Source organism: Arachis hypogaea, chromosome 19 (genome assembly GCF_003086295.3).
Source record: "Arachis hypogaea cultivar Tifrunner chromosome 19, arahy.Tifrunner.gnm2.J5K5, whole genome shotgun sequence".
Lineage (NCBI taxonomy): Eukaryota > Viridiplantae > Streptophyta > Magnoliopsida > Fabales > Fabaceae > Arachis > Arachis hypogaea.
Window position 1 is genome coordinate 32,295,796 of NC_092054.1, and position 26,158 is coordinate 32,321,953.

Here is a 26,158-nt window from a genome sequence, read left to right on the forward strand (position 1 = left end):
ATTTAGTTTTATTAAGTTTTTATAGGTTTTAGTGTTAAATTCACATTTATGGATTCTACTATGAATTTTTGTGTTTTTGTACAATTTCAGGTATTTTCTGGCTAAAATTGAGGAGTTGGAGCAAAAGTCTTATTTAGAGACAGAGAAAGCACTGCAGATGCTGTCCAGATTTGACCTACCTGCACTGAGAAGAGCTTTTTTGGAGCTACAGAAGTTTAAATGGAGCTTTCTCAACATGTTTGAAAAGCTGACTTCCATAGCTTTCCAGAAATATATAATAGTTCATACTTTGCTTTGGATGAGAAGGCCCAAAACTGGCGTCCAACGCCAGCTACCTGCCCCCTTCCAGGCGTCCAGCGCCCAAAGAGCAGAGACCAATGTACAAACGCCCAAAGAGGACCCCCTATCTGGTGTTCCACACCCAAGAGACCTATAGCACGTGGATCTCATCAAAGCTCATCCCAAACACTCACCAAGTGGGCCCCAGAAGTAGATTTTAGCACTAGATAGACTATTTTACCCTTACTAGTCATCTGTTTAGTATTTAAAGTTAATTTTTACATAATCATTAGGACAACACAGACTTTTTACACACCATTCACGTTTTCCATTGTATTTTTACTTCAGTATGAGTTTCTAAACCTCCTAGGTTGAGGGGAGGAGCCCTACTGAGTCCTATGAATTAATAAAAGTACTATTGTTTCTTCTCCGATCCGTGTTTGATCTATCTCTAAGATGTATATCCGATCTTCATCATGGTGAATAGGATGATCTACAAATTAGTTCTGTTCATCACATTAAGACGAACGTGCCTGATAAACACCTGCGTCTACTTAGGTTCGTGTGAATACGTGACTGAAAAGCACGAGCCAACATCTATGTTTATACATCTCTCAGACGGTTAATCAACGACTTCGCTGGGGACTTCTCGAGACACCAGTTCAGCCAATTTTCGGGGAGATTACGGTCTCTGTGGTATAGGCTAGAATCCATAGAAGCAGCGTTCTCTGATCCAGAAGATTTGACCTTGTCTGTGGCGCTTTGAGTAGGATCGCTAGGGGAATGACTTGCTAAGCACTTCACCCTTCGTCAGATTGGATGACCACGGCCAATGGCATTCAATCTGTAGCATAGGAGATCAATGACCACAGCCCATGGCGTTGATCACATACAGCCTGCCATAGAAGAAGATCATTCACAAGCAGAGAAGACAGTAGTACCAGAGTTAACTCAGAAAGGCGAAGCAACTCCAATCCTTTACCTTATTTCTATCACTGATTTTAATATATATACAATATATTCCTTTCATGAATTGCCCTTGCATCTATCCAACAACCTTTTGATCTGCCTGACTAATACCTGCAAGATAACCATAGATTGCGTCAAACCACAATCCTCGTGGGATCGACCCTGACTTGCTCAGGTATTACTTGGACGACCCAGTGCACTTGCTGGTACAACAGTACGAAAGTGTGAGGATTCATGCTACCAGGAATTCACTTGTCCATCTTCATTTAGATAAAACGATATCGTTTTGATATCTTAGAGACTTGTTTATCCAAAAAAATTTCTCATACAATAATTTTTTAAGAAAAATCACTTTATCTTTTTCATTATTATTATTATATATGCTATTTATTATATTAATATTTTATAAAAAAATTTAAATATACGGTATAAATTATACAAAATATAGATATAATTTGGTTTGAATTTTTTATTTAATATTAATTTTTTTAAAATAATCTAGTTTGGATTTTTTTTTTTTGCACAACCCTCGCTATAATAAGTATAACCTAATTAATAAATTATTCAATTTTAAAAATAATATTCATTATGAAAATAAGTGAATGGTTCTTGGCACAATTTTTTAAAAAGATAACTACTAATTTGGAACTCAAAAAATTTAAAAGATGAAAAAAAGGTCCTTAAAAAATATTATTGACAAAAAAAATCCTAAAAGATGAATAATTTCAAAAAAGTGATCTACCATCAATTAAGTTAACAGAAGTTAACATTAAACGCTGATGTGATAATTAACAATAATTATAATCATTATAAAAATTACTAATATTTTTTAATTTTATAATTTTAGAAATATCTAATTTCAATTTTTTTTAAATTCTCATATCTTCCTTTTCATCATCATCATCATCCAATCTTTTTTTCTTCTTCCTCGATCTTCTCACACTTCCAACTCCCTCAACCATCCATCTCATCTTTCTTTGTTTACAAAAACAAAATCAAATTTTAAATCACAACAATAAATTTAAATCTCAAATCACAAAAAAAATTTAAATTCAAATCCCAGCATCAAAATTACAATGCACATTAAAAAAATAAAAGAAAAAGAAAAAGAAAAGAGAAAAAAAAGAAGAGAGAATAAGGAGGAAGAAGGAGGGAAACGACAAAGGAGGATGACACCACTGCTGTTACTACTAAAATGGTTACAGAGCTCAAAGCTTCTAGTTTAATCGGTTGAAGAATAGAGGATTCAACAACAGTTAGCATGAGCATAAAAAAAGGCGATGTTGATGAAACCGCAGAAGAAAAGGTGACAGTTAAGGAGTTGGACAATGCTGTTAAAGCGTGGTGGAGAAGGAAGTTTATTAGAAAAAAAGGAGGAAAGTGGGTGCAACGACAACAAAGGGGATAAAGAGGGTGAACATATTTGATTTGATGGTTGTAAGTGAAGGAGGAGTAGGCAAATGACTCAAGGGATAAACGTAACTGTGGATGAAAGGGTGACAGTTAAGGAGTTAGACGACGCTATTAAAGCGAGGCGGAGATGGAAGTTTATCAGAAGAAAAGGAGGAAAGCGGGGACAATGGCAACAAAGAAAATGAAGAGAGTGGACATATTTGATTTGACGGTTATAAGTAAAGGAAGAGGAGGCAGATGACTCAAGAGATAGGGAGTGTGAGGAGATTGAAAAAGAAAAAGAAATGGGTGTGAAGAGATTGAAAACAAAAAAGTTTCAAAAAAAGGATCAAGGTTTTTAGAAAATTGAAAAATGGGGAGTTTTTAAAATTATAAAAGTTAAAAGTATGAGTAATTTTTGTAATTATAATAATGTTAACTGTCACGTACTCATATTACCGTTTAACATTAATTTCTATTAACTCAATTAACGGTTGGTTATTTTTGTCAAAATTAATTATTTTTTAGGGATTTTTTTTGTCATAACATCTTTTACATTCCGTTTTGTCAGTATTTGAATTTTGGGAGTACCAAATTGATAGTTATTTCTTTTTTAAATATATAAATAAAAAATTATACAATTAAAATCATGTAGTAATAATAAATATAATATTAATTAAAATAGTAATAAATATTTTATATTTTTAAAGAATTTTAGGTTTAACTTTTAAAATGTAATGATGTATATATATTTTTAATATATTATATATGCTAAAAATATTATTTAAAAAAGAAAAATTGTATAACAAATAGATCGCGGACGAGTATAGTTTACCTAGAGTTTAAGGTTTAAGGTTCATAATTTTAAAGCTTAGAATTTTAGAGTTTTAGATTTAAGATTCAAAATTTAAGGTTTAGAATTTAAAATTTATACCTTACTGTATAAGGAGCACATTAGCATTCACCACTTTATCTCAACTTTAATAAATACTATAATTTTAGACATTTTTAATCAAAATTCCATGTTACAAAAGCTTTTGAAAACAGAACTTCAAAATAACTAAGTGATGCATGCTATGCTATGATGTCTATATTATGGTAGTTATAGTAACTATAATTAGGGATGGCAATGGGCAAATAGGAAAAGATTTTTGTCTTATTCGATTTCGCTTCGTTTTACAATAACCCTAAATCGCCATATTTTTATTTGTAGATAGTTAATGATTGAACCATAATCCGCTCCTACAGGTATCCCGCCCTGCCCCTATCCGTTCTTATAGTTGTTAAAATCTAACAAATAAAATCAAATTTCAAATTTTATACAACCATCATCATATACATAGTATAAAGTAGAAACTTAAATATAATATAATATCATTAATTATTTTACTAATTATTTTACGTATATTATATATTTATATATATCATATATATACTCAGGCAAGTATTACCTAGGTCGTCCCCCACCAACCCCCCCTGGGCGGCTGCTCACGTCCTGCTAAAAATCCGCTCCGAGCAGATAAGGGCGAGATGGATACCCGCGAGTTCGGATAGTGTTGCCATCTCTAACTATATATCTTAAAAAGTGTTGTTGAAATTAAAGTAATGTCTCTTACTATTTAGCAACATTTTTTAATTTACAAAATAAAAAATATTACCAAAAATATAAAAAAAACCATATAATTTTAATTTTATCAATACTTGTATAAGACTTCACCTAACTAATTTTAGAGTTTAGGTTTTAGTATTTAAAGTTCATAATTTTAAAGCTTAGATTTTAGAGTTTAAGATTTAAGGTTTAGAATTTAAGATTTATACTTTACAGTACAAGGAGCACATTAGCATTCACCATTTTATCTCAACTTCAATAAATACTATAATTTTAGATATTTTTAATCAAAGTTCCATGTTACAAAAGCTTTTGAAATCACAACTTCATAATAACTAAGTGAAGCATGCTATGATGTTTATGTTATGGTGGTTATAGTAACTATAATTAGGGGGTGGTAATAGGGTGGGTAGGGACAGATTTTTGTGTTACCCAATTCCGTTTCGCTCTATAATAACCCGCTTAAAACCCATCTCACTCCGATTTGCATGTAGTTAAATGTTGAACCCTAACCTGCTCCTACAGGTACCCCACTCTGCCCCTACTTGCTCATATAATTATTAAAATCCAACAAATAAAATTAAGAGAAAAAGACCAATAGGTCCCTAAACTTTTAATTCGTGGACAATTTACTCCCTCAGGACTGAAAAATACAAAACGATCCCTGACCACTCAAAACACCATACGAATGGGTCCTTCCATTCAATTTGCTCTCTAATGTCAAACGGACAAGGCTGATGTGGCATCCATGTGGCGATAACAGAGTGATGTGTCTGCTACGGTTTAGAATGAGATGTTGACATTCATTTGGAGGACAAGAAGGTCCTTCTGTGCCCAAAATGATGATGTTTTAGGAGGTGCCCTAACTCTCCAAATTGATTCCAGACACCATCGCAGTTGTATAGTTAGGGGATTGTTGTGTCTAGGGCTCCATTCTATGGCCAGTGAAGGAGGTTCCTCGAGCACCCAACGAGTCCGATTGCCGTCTCACATTCGTTGCGTGGAGGTTAGAGGCGAGAAGGACAACATTGCTCCGATGTGCAAGTGTGGCGTGTATGCTATACTGTACAAGTCCAAGACGCCAACTAACTCCAACTGGTTGTTTCTTGGGTGCTCCTTCTTCAAGGTAACATGGTTCTATGAAGCTTGAAGCACGTTCATGTGTTTAATTGAATTTTGATTTTATTTTTGATGTTGTAGATGAAAAATCCATCCCACTACAAGTTCTTTGTCTGGCTTGATGATCATGTTGCAAAAATTGAGGGTATAGATAAGTCAATTTGTGACGAGGTTGACAACCTGGAGTAGTACATGTGCAAGAATAAAGTAGAACAAAGACTGGTTAACTTGGAGAAAAAGCTTGCTTATCTAGAGAGGAAGAAAAAAATCTAATTTGTTAGTTATTGTTGTATGTTTGGTAGTAATTTGTGCTGCTGCTGTTGTTATTAGATGTTATTAGATGTTGTGCATTGCTGTTTTGAGGAACAATGGCTAGAGTTGATAGAATGTAGTTATGTTTATCCTTTGATGAGTGATAATATTTTGTTGCTGTAATATCATGTGTTTAAATGGCTATATATAATATCCTGTTGATGGTCTAAGTATGTAAAATTCATTAAATAATTTGGTTCATTAAACATTGAACTATAAGATAAGTTTGAAGGATTAAAATCCTAACAAAATATCATAAGCAGTCTCATAACAGGTTACCAGCACCATAAGTTTGCCAAAATGATACTAGAATGCATAACACGCCAAAAAAAAGCTTAATGTCAAGTTTCACATCAACTACAACTAACTTCCTAAAATAACATCATTTCTTGGAATTGTTGACTCCTGGGGTAGGGATGAACCTAAACATTCTTTTAGTTCCAGTGCTTGCTGCAGCCAAAGTCTCATCAGATGGTCCTCTACTTACTTCTGTAGTTGGTTGCTGTGGTGGTTGAACATGCTGTTTGCCAACAGCCTTTCTTCTAATTGGTTATTTTGGTCTCAAAGTTCTATTGGATGGCCTTGCTGAAACTTTGGTTGGAGGTTTGAATGGTACTTGGCCTTGCCTTGCAGGGACTACAGAAACAGGCACAGATGGAGCTTTTAGAGCAGCTTATTGTTGAATCATATTTGGAGTTGTGCTAGGCTGTAACTTCAGGATAAGTTCTAGATAAGTTCAAGACAATTTCTTCAAATCGATAGGCAGTTTTCACGACTTATCCCAATAGAAGATTGGACAGTGGGGTTCGGATCAGAATAGTTCTGGTTGGTTGCCTCAGCTGAATTTTCCTTTTCACCCTGAAACACCATGTTATGTTCATATCATAAATGAAGAGAGACACTAAAGTCATCAAGCAAATTTAAAAGATACAAGTAGGTCCCTTAGAACTTTTAAAATGGACAACTAAATCCTTCAATTTTTTATTAGGGGGACATAAAGATCCTTCACCTTGTTAAGTACCTCTGCCTGGGGGTTGATTGTGACAGTGGTAGAACCACAAGTGAAAGGTTGTTAGTGGCCTTCTTTGATTTCTTAGTCTTAGGTTTTCAATTTGGGTTTGATGGCACACTCTTGCAGGTCTTATAGTTGTGCCCTGTCTGACCAAACTTGCTACATGTCACATAGAAACTCCTCTTCAATTTTTCACCTTCAATTACAGTTTCTGCTGGGTCTTTCTGCCTATTATGGACCTTTGGACGACCGATTAGCCTTTTAACGATAGGTGCATCAGGCCTAGTTTGATCCGTCCGTATCCAGAACTCTTCACTAGTTACAGGCTGGATGAAGTGTTCGTAAGTCTTCTTTAGAGATTCCATGTATAACCATGGATGCACATAATCTTCCATGTTATCATATCTTTTCCTAGTTGCAGCTACGACATGAGTGCATGGCATTCCTTTTCCAGAAAACCCAACAACAAGGTAACAGCAATGCAAGTAACAATAACAGAAAAATACAAACTCAAGCAATGATAATATGAGCAGCAAGGCAAAGACAGCAAAAACAAATTCAAGTAATAATAATACCAGCAGTAAGGCAAAGACAGCAAAAACAAGGATAGAAATACAATTTCCACTAAAGAAAATAGAAATCCACACTGACCGGTTAGTTGCCACCTATTATATGTGCATGTATGCTTGATCAGATCCACATCTAATTTAGATCCCTTGTAGGTGACCTCAAAATGCTTGCGCTCGTTATCACCAATCCACTCCGCAGTCCTTTTGTTACTTGGCTTGACAAGCCGCTTCAACCTTTTCTCTTTAACTGGTACAAGCTTTCCGTGATGGCACTCTATTAGTCTCTTGTGTTGAACTATACGCCTCATGAGATAGCATCGCAATTCCTCGCACATTGTGAGTATAGGCTTGCACCTGTACTTGACAATCTTAGAATTGAAAGACTCGCATATGTTGTTAGTCAGGTTGTCAACTTTCGGACCATGGATGAAGTAGGCTCTTACCCATGTTATAGGATCAAATTTTATCAGGTATGACCAGGTATCCTGATTAACTTTCTTCATCTTGTGCCAAGCTCAAATCTGCTTTCTCCGAAGCCATACTGTTCATCAAACTCAAGCCAATGTGGTTTGTTCCCTTCATCCTCCGATGAGATAGAGGTATGCAGCTCCTCAGATTCATACTCATACACAATGTCCTCATCCTCTGTGTCTATATCAGTGACATACTCTGTAATGGCTGGCCTCATATTGGGCTCCTTAGCAGGCCTAACTCTATTGGGTTGTCTTGTTGGCCCACTTGTGTTGGGCTATTTAGCAGGCCCAGTGAACTTTGAAGAACCTTCTCCAACTGAGCCACCCTTCTTGCTTTAAATCTCTGCGTTTTAGACACATTTGTGGCTTTTTTTTTTTTTTTTGCTTTTCCTTGGGTTGATGGAGACACTTGTTTCCTCTTCCCTTTGGCAGCTCTAACCCTTCTGCCCTCAACATCATCTTCACCACTCTCACTCCCACTTTCATAACCAGGAGGTGGTGGTTTATACAGCTCATCTTTCTCACTGTCATCGCTATCATCATTAGCAAATGAGTCATCCAATTTCTCCAACTCATTTGGATCGACTTCTTCCTCAATCTCATCATTTTTCTCACAAGCACCATCTGCCATCTGAGGTTGATCAACAGGATGATAAAAAAAATATAAAACTCATCCGTATTTTTGTTCCTCAACTTAGCCTGTCGCATTTGGTTGATCCCTGCATCCCCCTTCAGTACATGCAACTCTGACTCTATATCTTTGTTTTTTGGATCATACCAGTAAGCCTCCTTATACAATTGATACCCCAATCCTTTGAACAGCGTGACCAGATCTCCGAAATTGACAGAATCCAAGTCCATCGGTAAAAACCTCTTAACTTGACCATGTAGATAGACTAACTCACCAGTAGGTGCCTTTGAAAAGTAGCCCCATGATGGAACACAAGAACACAGAATACATCATACATCTGTAACATTTTTCAATACACAACACAACACAAAACCAAACATTATTAACAAAATCTCCGAAACCTCACTAAACAATACCCGAAAAATGACTAACCCCACAACTAATTAGCTACTACCCTCACTTACAGTCCCCATAAATCTCATCCTACAACATGTATCACAAATAAAGGGCATAAGCAAAACAAGTTTCAACAACAATGTACTTACTACTCTCCATGGCGGACGCAGGTAGAACAATGAAGCTTCAATGGAACTGCTTCATGGAACAGTAATGATGACAACATGGAGACGAAGCGTTGTATTTTTTGGAGGGAAAACGTAAGTGTTAGGGCTTCCTATAATTGTCTGTGACTGATATGGGCTCATTGGCATATCTCATAAGAACCGTTGCATAACGTTTTTCGAAACGACGTCGTCTTAGTGCACAAGGACCAATATGTCCCATAACTTTCTACAACGGACCACGTCAGCCCCGTTCACAGCATCTTGAAGACACGTACCCACTCCTACGCCACATAAGCGCCACGTAATATGAATCCGTAACATGTGACGAAGCAGATTGAACGGAGGGACCCATTTGTACGGCGTTTTGAGTGGTCAGGGATCGTTTTGTATTTTACAGTTCCGAGGGAGTAAAATGTCCACAAATTAAAAGTTTAAGGACCTATTTGTCCTTTTTCCTAAAATTAATTTTCAAATTTTATATAATCATCATCACATACATACCATAAATTAAAGTAAAAACTATAATATAATATAATATTAATTATTTTTACTAATTATTTTACATATATCACATATATTATACATTAAAATTATATATATACCAGAGTAGGTATAACCTAAAATCCTAAACCCGACTTCGTCCCACCCGTCCAAGATTCCGCCCCACTAAAAACCCGCCCCAAACAGGTAGGAGATACCCACAAATTCGAATAGTATTACCATCTGTCCATCTCTAACTATAATGTCTTAAAAAATATTGTTAAAATTAAAGTAATGTCTCTTACTATTTAGCAACATTTTTTAATTTAAAAAATAAAAAAATATTACCAAAAATATATAAAAAAAAACATATAATTTTAATTTTATCAACACTTATATAAGATTTCACCTAACTAATTTTATTTTAAAATATGTTTAATTTTCAATTTTATGTATTGTTTTTATTTTAAAATTTTTATTTCCAGAATTTAATGAAAAAATATATAGAAAGATAATTTTTTTTTTCTATTTACTCTCGTTTAGTCACAATCTTAAAAACATAAAATACTAAATATAAGAATGAAAATAGAAAGACAGTCAAATCTTTTCTTTTTTTTTTTCCCCTTTTTGCATGACAAAACAACGATGTTTACAAAAATTAATTTTGTAAAATGTTTTATGTTACGTTTTCTTTTAAAGCGTTTGCAAAAATTGCCTATTGAATTGCAAGAATTCATTTCCAGATATCATAGTAAGATGGTGATCATCCAGCTCATACATTAGAAGAAAGCGACCCATAATGACAACCTACATAAAACATACTATGTTAAGACACGAATTACATACATCTGGAATACGATAGGCTCTTGGCTGCACCAATACATGAGCTTCAAGAGAAAACTTTATTTACAATATATTACTTCATCTGCTAGTTTGAATATAAAACTTAATCTAGTATCAATATTATGTAGATTCAGAGGGAGTATATATCAGCGAGTGAGCTTAAGTTGCTGCTCGATTACACCCAAGCAGTGAAAGAAAGCCCGCTTAGAAGTTAGGTGACCTAGACTTTGTCATCATCACCTGGTTGAAGCAGCCCTGTAAAATCAAATAAGCACGTTCAGGGGGGAAAAACATTAATGTATATGAGCTACAAACAGATATGAACTATGATAAGCCACCATGATTGTTTGATCCATAGCCTATATACGGCTGCTAAATATGGGCAAGATCTCAACCATTTTGTTTCTCCCCCAATGTCTCAGGCTATCTAGTCTTTGGGTTTTACACTGCAATTTGTTGTGTCACATGCAGAGGTGCACTAAAACAAGCAACAATTAAGCACATAGCAAAGGGAAGATATCCATTTCTATTATCTATTACTAATTTTACAACCAAAATGTGCCACATGTCACCTCAAAATTGCAATTGAAATCAAATCTTTACCTTCAAAATTTAAAAATTCTCCTCTCTTCCCTCTTCCTTTCTCTATCTATCTCATTCCTTCACCCATTTTATCTCTCTTACATATATCAATGACCAATTACAAATTTTTTTGAGAAAAGGACAAATTCGTCCCTGACCTTTTTTTTAGAAGACATTTTCGTCCTTGATGATTGTAAAATACAATGATGTCCCTGACCCTTCAAATTTTTGGACAAATCTATCCCTCCGTGAATCTCAGCCCGTTAGCCCCGCCGGAAAGTGCTGAGTTGGCTGCCGTGGCTCTGACGTGGATGTAGTGGGGGGACACGTTGGCATGACTTTCTGAAAATGAGACAGATTAGTCCCCAGCCCCCTTAAACGACGCCGTTTCTCCCCCACCCCTCCAAACACATTTTAATTCACATATGCAATACCCATAACACCCATGCTTTCTACTCTGAATTACTGAAAACCCTAGAAGAGCAACGATCAAAGCTCCCCCCACCCCTGTTTCTCCTTCCAAAAATTGCACTACGTGGAAGAGCAATCGGTCCGTCGTGGAGTTGCTGTGGGAGGCCAACAAGGAGGGTTTCGTTGAGGGCGTAGTTGTTGTCTTTCTCAGAAGGTAAGATCGTGACCCTCTTCGTTTAAGTTTTAGTTATTGTGTGGGAAGAAAGGGTGAATGCAGTGTGTGTGCATGTTGAGAGTGTGGGAAACAGGGGTATAATGTAGTGGTTTGTTTCTTTTGAAAAAGTTGTGTGTATGATCAGTAGGGGGGAAGTTGTTCGGGCAAAGGGGTTTCTATCAAAATTTTAGTAACTGTTTTTGGACTGAGACGTTGTTGATCATTGGTTAATTTCAGATGGTAGACGTTTTTGTGGTGCCGGTTTTTCATCATGGAGGAAAGTTTGTCAGAGGGATTGATGGAGTCCTGGTCTATGAAAATGGGAAGGAAGAGAGGTTCCCTGAGATGGACCTAGACTTTGTGAACTTTGGAGACCTTGTTACGTTGTTCAAGGGCTTGGGATACCAGTCATACAGGGAAGTATACTGGTATGATCCCACAAGTAGCGACATTGAGTCGGGATTGAACAAGCTAACTGGGGATGCTGGGATAAATGCAATGCGAGAAAACATTTCGAAGAACCAAAACTCTGCTGAATTTCATATATACTTTGATCATGGAGTAGATGTTCCTGAGGTTGTTGAGGATGCTGGAAGGGATGCTGATGGGGCAGCCGATGTGGAGGTGGATGTGGATGAGATATTAGAGGAACTGAAGACATCCTCTTCATCAGATGAAGGGTATGAAAGCACGGAAGATGTGCTGTACAAACCTCCACCAGCTGGAGTGGAAACCTCTAGTTCTGAGAGTGAAAAAGAAGCCAGTTGCAAGAGAAAAAGACCAACACAGGGTAGAAAAAAGATTGTCACCCCCAAGAAGCCAGCTGCAAGGGGTCAAGGGTCAAAGGGAAAGGCTAAGGTTGAACAAAGGAAGGTTCATAAAAGGGCTAAGGTGAATGTTAGGGGAGAAAATAGTTCAGGGGTTAAGAAAGGTGGTCAGGGGGCTGCTCGGCCGAATGATGAAGGAGGAGGCAGTGGTAATCCTGGTGTTGAGCCAAACAATGCAGGGGTTGGGGGTTTCTACATTAGTGAGTTGCCATCAGAAATGGAAGAAATCGTATTTGAGTATGAATCTGAGGAGTTGCATACACCCATTTCATCTGATGATGAAGGTAGCAGCAGGAAATTTCCTGAATTCGATAATGACTATGCTCACGGTGAGGGGAGGTTTGAGTTGGGAACCAGATTTGCTACTGTTGAAAGGTTTAAGGAGGTGGTGAAGGATTCCTTCATAGCTGAAGGGAGGGAGCTGAAGTGGATAAAGAATGACAAGGAGAGGGTAAGGGTGGGTTGCAAGGATGATGAGTGTCCATTCCTGGTTCATTTGTCTTATAACAAAACACTGCAGTGCTATCAAGTAAAGACATATGTGCAAGAACATACTTGTGCAAGGGATTTAGGGAGCAATGCAGCTGACCAGCATTGGCTGAGCAAGAAGATTGAAAAGAGGATGGCAACCCAACCCCACATGAACACGAAGGAGGCAAATGACTTTCTAAGAGAGGATTTTTCATTATGTCCCCACCCTAAGATGGTGTACAGAGCAGTAGTTGAGGCCAGGGAGAAGATCATGGGCAATGAGAGGGACCAATACAAACGGAGCAGAGACTATTGTGAGCAGATTCTGTTAAGTAATCCAGGTTCGACGGCCAGGTTGGAGCTTATGCCAGTTCCAGAATCACCTCCCATATTTGATAAGTTATACATCTGCTTGGATGCCTGTAAGAAAGGCTTCAGGGATGGGTGCAGACCTTTGTTGCACCTTGATGGGTGTTTCTTGAAGACCTACTATATGGGCTGGCTTTTAGCAGCAGTTGTCCAAGATGCCAACAATCAGTTCTACGTTGTTGCATATGGAGTTGTTAGGGGTGAGACCAAAGATGCTTGGAAATGGTTCCTGACTAATCTCCAGGAAGACATTGGTGACAGTGCCAGCCATGGGTGGACCTTCATATCAGACCAACAAAAAGTAAGTTTTAATCATGATTAGTCAATTAGTTTAGTTTCAGATATCTAGGGTTTAAAGTCAACTAACATTCCTTAATCTCCTTTTTTATGGTGCAGGGTTTACTGCCTGCGCTTAAGGAGGTTATGCCACATGCAAAACTCTGCAATTGTGTGATGCACATGTGGAAGAATTTTATCAACCGCTTCAAAGACTTGTACATTAGGGAAGTTGTCTGGGAGTGTGCTAGATGCACAACCATTGCAGAATTCAAGGAATGTATGGATAAGCTGAAGCAAGTTAACCATGGAGCTTGGGAATATCTCAGCAGGTTTCCACCAGAAAGTTGGGTTAAGGCATATTTCTCTCATGCTTCAAAGGTTGATAACCTCACAAATAATATGTGTGAGGTTTTCAATGCAAAAATAGTTACTTACCGTACGAAGCTCATCCTCACCATGTGTGAAGAAATCAGATGTTATCTGATGAGGAGGATGGTGAATCACAAACGGGTCCTTGTTAACCACACTGGAAAGCTAGCACCAGTACAACAGAAGAGGATGGAGAGGTTACTCAGTCTGAGTACTAAGTGGATGGCCGAATGGGTTGGTGACAACGAGAGGAAAAGGTTTGAGGTGAGCTGGAAGGCAAGCAAGGTAGATGTGGATCTAATTAAATACACTTGCTCGTGCAACAAATGGCAACTTACTGGTAACCTATGTCTCTGTGCAGTATGAATGATTGTTAGATTCTTTTGTTATTTTGCACATTTTCTAAACTGTTTCCCTTGTCAACTCAGGCATGCCTTGCATACATGCACTTGCTGCCATTAGGAAGAGACGGGACCAGCCACAAGACTACGTGCACCCTTGGCTGTGTATGGAGTCAATCAGGAGGACTTACGCACATTGCATTAAACCAGTGCCAAGTTCAAAGTTCTGGGCCAGAACTGAATTCACACAGCCAGACCCACCAATCATCAAAAGAGGGATTGGGCGCCCAAAGGTGCATAATCGGCAGAAAGACCCTGCAGAGCCAATGATGCAAGGGGGTAAGCTGAAGAAGTCCTTCTCTGTGTCTTGCAGCAAGTGTGGTGAGAAGGGCCATAATTACAAAACTTGCAAAGGAGCACCATCGAACCCGAATTGGAAACCGAAGACCAAAAAGCCTAAGAAGAAGAAAGAGAGCACATCCCAAGCACATGTATGTCTCCCTTTGTCACAGTCTGCTCCACCACCAGAGGTAAAATCATTTGGTTACAATGCTATATTTGCTTATAAGATCCAGCAAATACTGTGTCCCTAGTGATTGTAGTTCAGACTTTAAATTGTCTTAGTACTTTAAACCTCAGGGATTTTTATGTCTTAGTAGCTGAATCTTGAAGGATTGATTTGTATTAGTATATGAATCCTGAGGGACTTATATGTCCTAACATTAACTTGTCAACTAATTTACCCTTCATATCCAGGATCTTTCACACAGCCAACCACCCAGCTCAACACCACAGCAGCAACAACCTACTGTAACTGTTTAACTTTTTGCACTATATGTCCTAACATTAAATTGTCCTGAGTACATACTGATTGATTATGTCGGCATCTTATATGGCAGGTTCCGAGCGGAGCTGGTCCAACTGCGACGACTGTTGCCCCTGCTCCAGCAAGAGTTACAAGATCAACAATTGTATTAGGACCACCTGCCCCAACGGGTTCCATTGCTAGGCCATCCACCCCAAGTTTAAACCAGCCCTTCATGCCCCCAGGAAATGCTCCATCCATGATCACCAGCACAGCTCGCCCTAAACAGCCAAAGTTCAGACCAAAACAGAAGATATTCAGGCCACCTGCTCCACTTGCTCAAGGGCCACCACCTTCTAGCACACAGCACCAACACGCAACTCACCAAGCCCCATCTAACACGCAGGCAGCTGCACAACCTCAGCAGGCCCCACCCCCACAAGCAGATAAACTAACTGTCTCAGCGTCGAAGGAGTCCAACGAATGAAGCAACTCATGTCTTATGTTATTTTGTGGCAAATATGTCCTGCTGTAAACGTTTTTTGTTTTACCCAGATATAACTATCTTTTTGTTGGGTATTAGTCGGTTTTTTTGGTTACATGTTTCTGGTTAAGTAAAAACTTGTGAAGACATTACTAGCCAAGTAGTCCTCCTCTTTTTTTTTTTGGATTGTCAGTTACAATGAACAATGTTTGGGTTCAAATATTTAATGCCAGTTACTCAGTGTTTAATTACCTGTGATATTGCCATCTTTCATTTTCTGCATTACATTGCAATATACAGGGTACAAGATTCATATATTTCTAGAAAGAATATGTTCAAATTTTTCCAGGCAACACGTTACAAAATTTATCATATTCAACCATCACTCAGTTCTTACAACGTAAAATACCAGCAATAAGGACAATTACAATCACATACATACACCATCTAACTGGATTTTTTTTGGATTCTAAAGCTACAATCCTCTTCTCTAAACAAATGATCTTTTTCTCCATGTCAGGCTTCCATTCATCCTCTTCAACGTCACCTAATTCCTTCTCTGCCTGGAACCTTGAATCACTCAACCCAAGCCTTCCAATGTGCTCATCTAACCACAAAAAAAACTTGCAATGGGGTTGTCTCACCTGCACATATTCATTCCACACATATCACCATGAAAACCTGGGTTACCCAAACCCCTAACACTAACAGATTCCCACAGTTATACATACCTTATAAAACGGACATCCGAGAAATAATCTGTTAGGGTTGCTGCTCGTCTTCGACATGAACATGATGGCATGTTCTCCACAGAAGCACTTCGGTGACACCCTATCTTTGCCATCCTTCCTCTTAGGACCAGAACCTTCCGCGAATTGCTCTTCTCTTCCTACACCTCCACTCCTTCGGGAGCAAGATGATACCCCATCCGATGCCATGCTCCCTTTCTTCGTTCACCACCTTCGCCCTTTCTGTGCAGACGAGGAAATAGGGTTCAAGATTTTGAAGGATTGGGGGTGGGGGAGAAACGGCGTCGTTTAAGGGGGCTGGGGACTAATCTGTCTCATTTTCAGAAAGTCATGCCAACGTGTCCCCCCACTACATCCACGTCAGAGCCACGGCAGCCAACTCAGCACTTTTCGGCGGGGCTAACGGGCTGAGATTCACGGAGGGATAGATTTGTCCAAAAATTTGAAGGGTCAGGGACATCATTGTATTTTGCAATCATCAAGGACGAAAATGTCTTCTAAAACAAAGGTCAGGGACGGATTTGTCCTTTTCTCAATTTTTTTTTACCAAAGATAGGAGACTCAAACCCGCAACCTCTTAATTAAGTATGGGGAGACTATGCCATTTGAGCTATAACTCATTTAACCAATTACAAATTTGACAATTAAAATGTGCAACATGACATTTTCTAATTGCATTCAAATTAAATTAAAATTAAAATATTGAAATTGAAATATAACTATATTATATATTATATATTAGTAACTAATTTAATAACCAAAATGTGTCAGATACTTTTTTATTAAAATTGAGAGAATATTTCTCTTCAAAATTAATAAACTCCCTTCCTACATTCTCTTATCTACCTCTCTTTTTTCTATTTCTCGCTATCCTTTTTACTCTATATATAATTTATAATTTATACTAATAATTTGATAAATCAAAATATGTCACCAGATATCTTTTCGTTACAATTAAAATAAAATTTTTCCTTTTAAAATTAACAAACTTCCTCTCTCATTCTTCTTTATCTTTTTCTCTCTTTTCTTTCATTTTCCATTTTTCTCTACCTTTCTGTTCTACAAAAAATAAAATTAATAAAATAATATAATTCAAATAAAAAATATTATTATTATATGCATATTTTTAAATTTTTTTATTTAGTTTTAAACTTTTACTACTTATCTTTCTAATTTATACTTTCACTTCTCTTCCTTCAAATATTTATTATATATAATTTAGAGATAATACTAATGTGATTAGAATTTAGAATCAACATTAAGTTATTTAAAAATAATTAATTTTGAGTTAATCTTATAACTATCAATATAATTTTTTTTATGCTAATATCTAATTATATTTTTATATACATAGGGAGAAAAAATATTATTTTTAAATAACAAGTATAAAAATTAATTATTTTATTTATGCAATAGACTTAACACCTAATCAAATGTAAAAGTATACACATTAAATTCTTTCAAATTTTAGATAAAGAATGTTAAAATTAATTATTAGTAAAAAAATTTAACTCTTTCACATGAAAATAATAACTAAAAATCTTATTATTTGACTTTTTTTTATCTACGGAGATCCTGGTCTTCTTAGCCGACATAGACTTTTGTCCCCTACGATATTTTTGTAAAAGTAGTTTAATTCTATAAATATATGCCATAATCTATAATGTCAGAACAAAACCGACATAGTTTTAAAATATTTATATTCCCGTAATATTATTACGGGTAAAAATACTAGTTCTTTAACATATCAACGCCAACTTAAATTGGTGGTGCTCTTCATACCTACTAACCTACCTAGGGTAAACCGGGGAGAATGGTGCCATAAAAAACTTAAATACCATTGTGATTTAGAATCTCAAAGCATTCAATACATGGTTCCCAGAAAGGGCAAGAAGATTCAAAGAACAATATTAACAAACCTCAGCAATGGCCTTCGCAGATGCTCTAGCTTATCCATGCCATCTGATAAGATACCGTCAGAGGCTGACCTGTCTAAATCACTACGCATTGTTTCCGCAATGTCTTTGAGTCCCTGCAAGTAAATCAGGATCACTGAGCATACTTTAAGCAGCAGCTTTCAAATTTAGTTTTTATCAAGTAGACAAATACCATAACCTTCTGTAAAAACTAGTGTCTTAATCATAGAAGATTATTAGGAGACAAGTATGGATGATGGCGCATCAGCTAAAGTAAAAACTGGAGAACTTTCCACAATAGAAATAACTCCAGACCGCTTATTTGTTTCATTGGACAAATGTAACAGTTAAAAGTAAAAAATTTTCTGTGAAGATCTAATTCATACAGGAAGAGACTTCAGCAAATAAATATGTGAAGGATTTTCACCATTAACAATGAGAATAGGAATTAATAAATAAATTGAACCAATTAAATTTCAGATTCACAACCATATTAACAGAGTAATACAAAGTCAATGTTCCACTGGGAAGAAAATAAGAGTAAAAAAAACTGAGTTAAAAAATACCATCAGACTTGGAGCTCCCTGATATGTGAGAACACTACGGGATTTTGCAGAAATCCTCAGCCGCTCCTGCAGATTATTCATTAATTTACATCATCAGATTATCCAAACAGGACAATGGAGAGATTAATCAATGATTAAGCCACCAACAGAACGATAAATTGTGTCAGAAATAGTAATTTTAAATGTCAACTATGAGTACTTCAATTTTTCCATGTCTCTCACTGTCACTTTAATACTCAGATGATCAATGATAGTCCACATTCTATACAATTTGCATATTCAGAAATCCAAACATAATTAGAGAGGAAGAAACAGCAAAGGTGAACATGATTATCAAAAATGAATCCAACCTGCAAGAATTCAGGTGGTTTGCGGGTTTTCCCATGTACGAAGTCGATGAGGTACGCCAAACCTTGATTTGCATCATCCTGAAGCAACCAGAATACTGGATCAGTATTTGTTTAGGTGAAAATCTTATACTAAGCCCGCATGGTAGTGTTTCTAGTAGAGAAAACCTAAAATTTCTTTCCATGTCATGGTGACATGGTGAACTTAGAATAAAAATTATGTACATATCATTTAAATACAAATAAGCGTAGGAAAAGCTTATGACAAAAGGTCAGAAATGGCTTTCAAAACTTAACAAGGACATATAAAATGTTTTACCTGCATGCCACTTAGTGTAGCCAATCTTTCATCCTGAAATACAGACAATGAATAAGATAAGAGGCAGCACATATATAATAAAGACGCATAAAATGTAATATTTAACACTAAATACATCATTTTAATTTGAATGAAAATTAAAATGCACTCAACTCCAAAATCTACTTCAAAATTCTACATTAGCAAGGCGACAATGACAACTACTAACAAGCCAATGCACGAAATCAAACATACCAATGATCCCACTGTGTAATGCAAGATTCCCAAGTCATCATGGAAATTAGTAATTGTACTTCGAACCCCAGCCACCTGCATATCACGATGTTAACCATTGTTATTAACTTACTATTATCTTCCTTTCTCTAGTGAAATCTACAAACTATAGCATACACAACACAAATGAGTATGGCATTGGTAAACTACATTGTCTGGGACAGGAACACAGCTCACTTAAATGAGCTCATTAGAATCGTAGGGTAGGTTATAAATGAAATGATATGCATCTACAAATATATTCTGTTTTTAAGTATTTTAAACCATATCTAGATGCTCAGAGTAATGCAGGAAAATTTTTCAGTGATTTGATTAAAGTAACCAAGTCAAATGCTGTCAGGTTTGAAAGTTCAAAAAGAATTAAAAAAGAATGTTTACTTGGTTTGAACTTTTATGATTCAAAGGTCAAATAGTACGTAAAAATAATAATTGCATGGTTAAATATTGTCAAACTGAATTTGTTGCAGAGATTCGATATATAAATGGAGCTTAAGGAATAAGGTAGAAAGAGCAAATGGTGACTTGGTTAGGAGATGTTAAGATAAAGACAATAGTTTGATCTTAACAATTACATTTGAAATCCTTGGGCCGTCAAGAGAAACCAAAACCGATGCTCCTAAAGAGCTTGTGAATCATTTGGAGAAAATATTTCATAATCAAAGACAAAATGTATCACACATAGACTAGTAACATCTCAAAATCAGATAGACTGAATTCTCAAAATGCCTTCCACAGGAAACCTGATCCTGTTGTTTTGCAGTGTTATGAGTACCTGCGCCTATTTAAATATGTAATTAAAGATGTACTGCATGTATTGTAATCAGCATGTTTATGACTTATGATCTAAAACTGATTGCATTGTGAACATGTGAAAATATAAGAATATGCATGTAACGAAAGACATACTTCATCCTTAATTGACCGTGCCAATTCATTCTGCTTGAGCATTTTGTCATCCAAATGTTGGATCCTCTGTGTCAAATGCTTCTTAGCATCCTGCCAGCAGAAGAATTGAGAAGATGAGTTCTAAAACATTTACACAGATTAGTTTCCATGTTAAAACAAAGGTGCTTTGATACATATGTCAACATGTCTGGGTCATGGCGCCACATGTGACAAAAATATTTCTAGCCATTTGGAAAAACACTTTATCCTGGAAACACAGTTTCTTCTTAATGGTCTATTGTTCCTTAAGGTCAATTAGCTATTCTGCTCCCTTTTTATCTTTCCAGTATTTCATGAATCAAACAGATCTTGGACTAAACATGGTTTAGACCATTGTTTGAAAATAGCTACCTCCAGGTAGCTCATTGCCCAGAAATCAGGCCATAAAAGATTTAAAAGCTTTCATGGAATTGGGAATCCTACATAACATAAACTTCAAATCATCCAAGTTTTTAAGGAACTTTCACCCTAACACTCATGGAAACTTATTAAATTCTTGATGACATTTTCTCTTGATTTTATACTAAGTTTGAAGCTTGCATAGACTAAATATTCTATCCAACTCTACACTGTGCCTATAGACATATACTACATCTTATCTGTGACCATAATAATCATTAATGATATTTTTCAATAGAAATCAAGTCAAACATAAGTGAAGACACATAGTATTCAATTCAGCTGTGCTAAATGGTATGAAAATACAATAAAATCACATGCAGCTAATAGAAACCTACAGCAATGACATCTGAGGCATGCTGCAGCTTTTTTGTCAAATTTGAAACAGCTTTTTCCATACTACGTTTAGTGACATACATAAGATCTGAGAATGAGATTCCCTGAAATTGGAAAGGAAAAGAAAAAGAATCAGTATCACAAATAATCATTGAGGCCACAATGATAAAATGGAAAAATCTATTCAAAAGAATTCTGGGTGATTAAAATAGCTACAATTTGCAACCTTAAATGAAAAAAGATTTTGAAACAATAAATGCTCATAAGTCAGCAACATACCAATGGAACTAAGAAAAAAACAAACCAAAACCAATTCCATACCTTCCACCACATGTAACCATAACCCACAACACCCAATGCAGCTGCTGGAACCACAAGTGAAGATAAGTTACCTGCAGAAAAGGATAAACCCTTAAAAAACAAGGAATGGGGCAGAAAAAATAAGAGACTCTGAAAAAATACCACATGGCAAAATAAAAAATAAATAAAAAGAAAAAAGATGCCACTATATATATTACTTTCTCCAGAACCCCCATTGAGTACTGTAATTGGCCTGCTTGATGTTAACTGCCGAACTTCATTTGCCAATCGACGCACCTAGTGTAGAAATCCAGCAATAAGTTAAATAATTTTTTCAAGTGTATTCCGGAAACAAAGGCATTTATATCATGATCAACCAGCCTGTTACCTGCGCAGCAATGGCATCAGCATATTCACCTTCACCTTCACTGCGATCGCCAGATTTTTCCCATCCCTTCACCAACAACTATAAAAACAATAAAAGAAGAAAAAAAAACTTAGAAGTGGGGAGAAAAAGAAAGGAAAAAAATTATTATAGAATCAGAAACAAATACCAGTATGCACGACAAAGTGCAAATCCTATAACTAATTTATCAAAAAACAGAGACTACCAAAACAACTATATATACTAGCTTTTTTTTCCCTTTTCTGGTACACAACTATATAGCTCTAGTATGACAAGAACTCTCCAAAGTTCAAATTTGCAGGAACCGGAGCCATACTCTGTTACAACTACCACTAACCTAGAAAAAAAAAAAAGAGCGATCATTCGAAACCCTAATTTCCCTATTCCAACACAACCTCCTCAATTTCAATACCAGTGCACTAAATACATCACCAGAAAAAAATAGATTGCAATCAAAGCATATTTGCAATTGAATTTCAAAATCAAAGAAAAAGAGAAAAAAAATAAAAATAATAATAATAATAATAATAATAATAATAGAAAACTTGATACAGACAATGAAGTGAAGGATGTGAGATTATGTAAGCAATACCTGGAGCTCGCCAATTAAATCGGAAAGTTTACCGTTCTTGATGAGGACGGTACTGGTGTAGCCTGAAAGTGAGAACATAGTGGAATCAGATAACGTGAGGTAGGTGTATATAGAGAACAAACTGGTTGCGTTGGGTGCATATCCGATTTAGAAGAGAGAGAGATACCAGCTCCAGCTATGATGAGAATCTTGGAGAAGCCGATCCCGCTTTGCATAGCCATAGCCATGGTTACGACTTACGGAGAGAGAGAGAGAGGTTCCGGCGCCCTGTCCGCTTCTATAGTTGATTTTCTTCTTTCTTTTTTATCTTCTGGGTCGAAGCTACGAAAGTTGCTGAATGCCTGAATCAATCAAGGTTGCAAAAACCAAACCGGTTAAGTAAATGGTCCAATCAAAATCAAGGTTCTGAAAATCGAACCGGTCATCGAACCGTTCTAGCCAAGGTTGCGAGAACCGGACCGGTCAATGAACCGGTCAAGTAACTGGTTCATTGGTTCAATGGTTCAACCGAGGTCAAACCATGATTGAACCGGTTTAGTTAAATATAACATAAAATTATTAAAAATTCAAAGTGGCATGTATTGTGAGATAAGGTGCAGAGCAATTAAAGCATTGTATGAATTAAAATTGGTCGAAGCTTGGTTCCTTCATTTAAGTTTGTCAATCTTCATGTATATATAACACATTAGCAACTTCTAAGCTTGGTCAAACAATATCAGTTCCAGATATAGCAGAAGATAATGATCCATTATAGGCTACCTAAATTTGAGGCCACAAATTTTAGCATGGTGCAGGGAGAAAAAGAAATCAGTATAGTCTTCAATTTGAAGAAGAAGAAGCAATTCCACAGCACAGTAAGAAGCTCAGAATACACAAAAACTGAACAATTAAATTAACTAAACAAAAAAAACACAATATAAAAGCATGAATAACCTTTATAAATTAGGTTTCCATTCCTGAATTTTCCATTTTCATAAATTAGGTAATCTTTTTGTTCTTTACTTCTTAACTTCATTCTCTTTTCCCATGAATAAACTATCACCTTGTCTGAACTTCATCCAACCCTTATTTTAAAGCCATATATTAAATCCAATGCAGAATTGTAGCAATGTTTCTCTTCTGAATCAATGACAGCAAAATAACAATTTACCAAAATAACAAGAAAAACAGATTGGATTTATAACCCAATCTCAGTAGAATTAATTCAATATCAATCTCAGCAAATATAACCTCAGCATAATTAATATATTAAACTTAAAAAAAGTAAATTTATAACTCAATCTTAGCAGAATTAATTCAACATCAACTGACTAAATTCAAATAAAACTTCAGAAAATGAATATCTCAAAACTCAGCAGAATCATCAATAATTTATCATATGTATATTCAGAACAAATAAAGAAGAAAACAATGTAATACAATTACAACAAATTGAACATTATTGAAGAGGATAAAGGGGAGGTTTTACGTTATCTGGATTGCCAGCGAAGGAGAGGAAAAGACAGCATAGAGCCAGCGAGATAGAGAAATTCAAATTGGGAATTTTGGTAACGTGAAACAGAGAAGCGACGACAGTGAGACACGGTGCGGAGCAGAGAGGCAGTGACGACAAGACTGGCGGGGAGACGAGAAGGGGCCACAGCCAAAAACGACGAGGTGAGAAGAAGAAACGACATGGCAAGGAGGGGAGAAGCAGTGACGACCTACGGCGAGGAGTGGAGAAGCGACAACGACCAGCGGTGAAGAGCAAAGAAGTAGCGACAAAGAGAGCTCGGACAGAAAAACGGCGATGCCAACAACAGCCCCGAACCGACCTTAGCTTCTGGCGACGCGAGGAGAAGAGCAGAATGAAAGGGGGGATGGTGATGGTGGCTCTAATAGGGTTTCGCCGTTTAGGAGAATCTAGGGTTGGTGAGGGTGTGTTTGTTAGCGAAAGAAAGGGGATAACTCAGCATTGGTTTTTTGTGTTTTATCTGGAATCAAAACGGCGCCGTTTTGATTGTTGGATCAGCGAACCAGGACTTTAAAAAACCCGGCCGGTTCGCTCGGTTTGTCGGTTAACCGCCCGTTCAGCCGGTTTTTAAACCGATTTTTTGCAGAACGGTTTTAGAGGCTAACCGGACCGGTCAAATGACCGGTTTCCGGTTAATTCGGTCAAACCGGCCGGTCCGATCTGGTTTTCAAAACCTTGGTTCTAACTACTGGTTCACTGGTTTATAAGTTCAACCGATTCAACCGTTGTTGAACCGAAAAAACCGTTTTATAATAAAATAATAAATATAAATAAACTGATATCATATAACCATGCAGGCAAACTCAACAATTATACTGAATTAGGAAAAGTATAAGGTATAGTGTGAATAATTCAACCATCAATAAAATAAGCAAATTCACAACCATTAAGAAGGAACATCGAATTAGTGAGAGGGTGAGCTTCTTACAACAGAAAAGAGGGAGAATTGAAACAACAATCAATGAAACAAATCAAACAATGCTAGCTGCCCATTTCTCTATTCCTCTATTATAAACACACCAAATATAGTTATAGTCTAACAAATTTCAACAAATCCAAATTAATATACTCACTAGGAAGAACAATCTCAACAGCAAGAATCACAATAACAATAATTTAATGAATTAACAAGAGCAAGATTGGAATAGAAAAACCAACAACCTAATAACAAAAAACAAAAGCAATCTATATCCCAAGAATCATAATAACAAATTAAAAAATCAACAAATTAACAATTAAAAAAAACACAACAACCCAATAATCTGAAGAACAATAATAGGTATATGAAACAAACAACAACAAAACTTGAATAGAAAAATCCAACAAATTCAGCCACAGCAACCCAACAATTTAACAAATTAAGACAACAGCAGCCCAATAATTTAGCAAATTATCCACTTAACAAGTTCAATAACAAAAAATCACAATAAAACCAAAAATATTAAAGTAAACAGACAACATAACAGAAGTAAAAGGGTGAAGCATATGAATCTTCTAAATTGAAACAGTTATATGATGAAGGTATAGACATAGGGTTCCTGGAGAAGAGGTGGCTGGACCGTTGAGGAACTGGAGAAGGAGTGGTTGGACCGTCGCGAAATTGGAGAAGGGGTGGCTGGACCGTCGCGTAACTGGAGCCGTGGAGGGTGGAACGCGGCGGAACTGGAACAGAGGAAGGTGGAGCGCGGCAGAACTGGAGCAGAGGAGGGTGGAGCGTGGCAGATCTGGAGCAGAGGAGGGCTGGAGCGCGGTGGACCAAAACCGATGCGGCGGAACAGCGGCTGCTCCATGGAGAAACGACACGAGATGAGTTGCAGTGGGACGGCGGCTTCGAGCATATGCGATGCGATGCGACGCGACGGCTGAGACAAGCAAAGACACGCTAAAGCAGTGGGGCGACAGCTAGACCAGATTCGACGGCGGCGGTAGGACGGCGGCAGTGATAGCTTGAAGAAGAGAGTAGCGATGGAGGCTAGGGTTTTTTCTTTTGAGAGAGGGATGCAGAGGGAAGATGAGTGGGAGACAGAGAGGTAGACGGTGACTCGGTGTTGGTGAGAGGGTTTTTTCTGTTTATTTTTTTCAATTTTCTTTTTT

General features: G+C 36.8%; 1 protein-coding gene across 7 annotated transcripts; it reads right to left on the bottom strand.

Moving 5' to 3' along the window:
- Positions 1-10,109: 10,109 nt before the first annotated feature.
- Positions 10,110-24,496, bottom strand: LOC112775773 (uncharacterized). 7 transcript variants are annotated; one of them, XR_003189672.3, is made up of 15 exons: positions 24,020-24,496; positions 22,718-22,892; positions 22,552-22,613; positions 21,942-22,019; positions 21,772-21,850; positions 21,575-21,645; positions 21,256-21,357; positions 20,480-20,569; positions 19,535-19,609; positions 19,301-19,333; positions 18,985-19,062; positions 18,635-18,700; positions 18,072-18,184; positions 16,135-16,374; positions 15,699-16,047 (listed from the first exon to the last, which is right to left on the bottom strand). XR_003189672.3 is itself a non-coding variant. In XM_025819612.3 (14 exons), exons 2-14 carry the CDS (start codon positions 22,776-22,778, stop codon positions 10,488-10,490), a joined length of 927 nt encoding a protein of 308 aa, XP_025675397.1. In that variant the 5' UTR covers positions 22,779-22,892; positions 24,020-24,496; the 3' UTR covers positions 10,110-10,487. The 7 variants fall into 7 exon arrangements, 4 of the variants coding, with proteins under 4 accessions (XP_025675397.1, XP_072083047.1, XP_072083046.1 ...); XR_011877095.1 differs by having other exon boundaries at positions 16,135-16,559; XR_011877094.1 differs by having other exon boundaries at positions 22,718-23,310; positions 24,020-24,482.
- Between the last annotated feature and the right edge of the window lie 1,662 nt (positions 24,497-26,158).

Bases quoted from the DNA above. Each gene is read 5' to 3' on its own strand.
- LOC112775773 (XM_072226945.1), bottom strand. From the start codon at position 22,778: ATGGCTATGGCTATGCAAAGCGGGATCGGCTTCTCCAAGATTCTCATC. The intron at 19,610-20,479 runs GTATGTCTTTCG...CGTGATATGCAG, and splicing joins CACGGTCAATTAAGGATGAA to GTGGCTGGGGTTCGAAGTAC. The intron at 16,375-18,071 runs GTTTGTTAATAT...TCGTCTGCACAG, and splicing joins CTGCGAAGGCCATTGCTGAG to AAAGGGCGAAGGTGGTGAAC.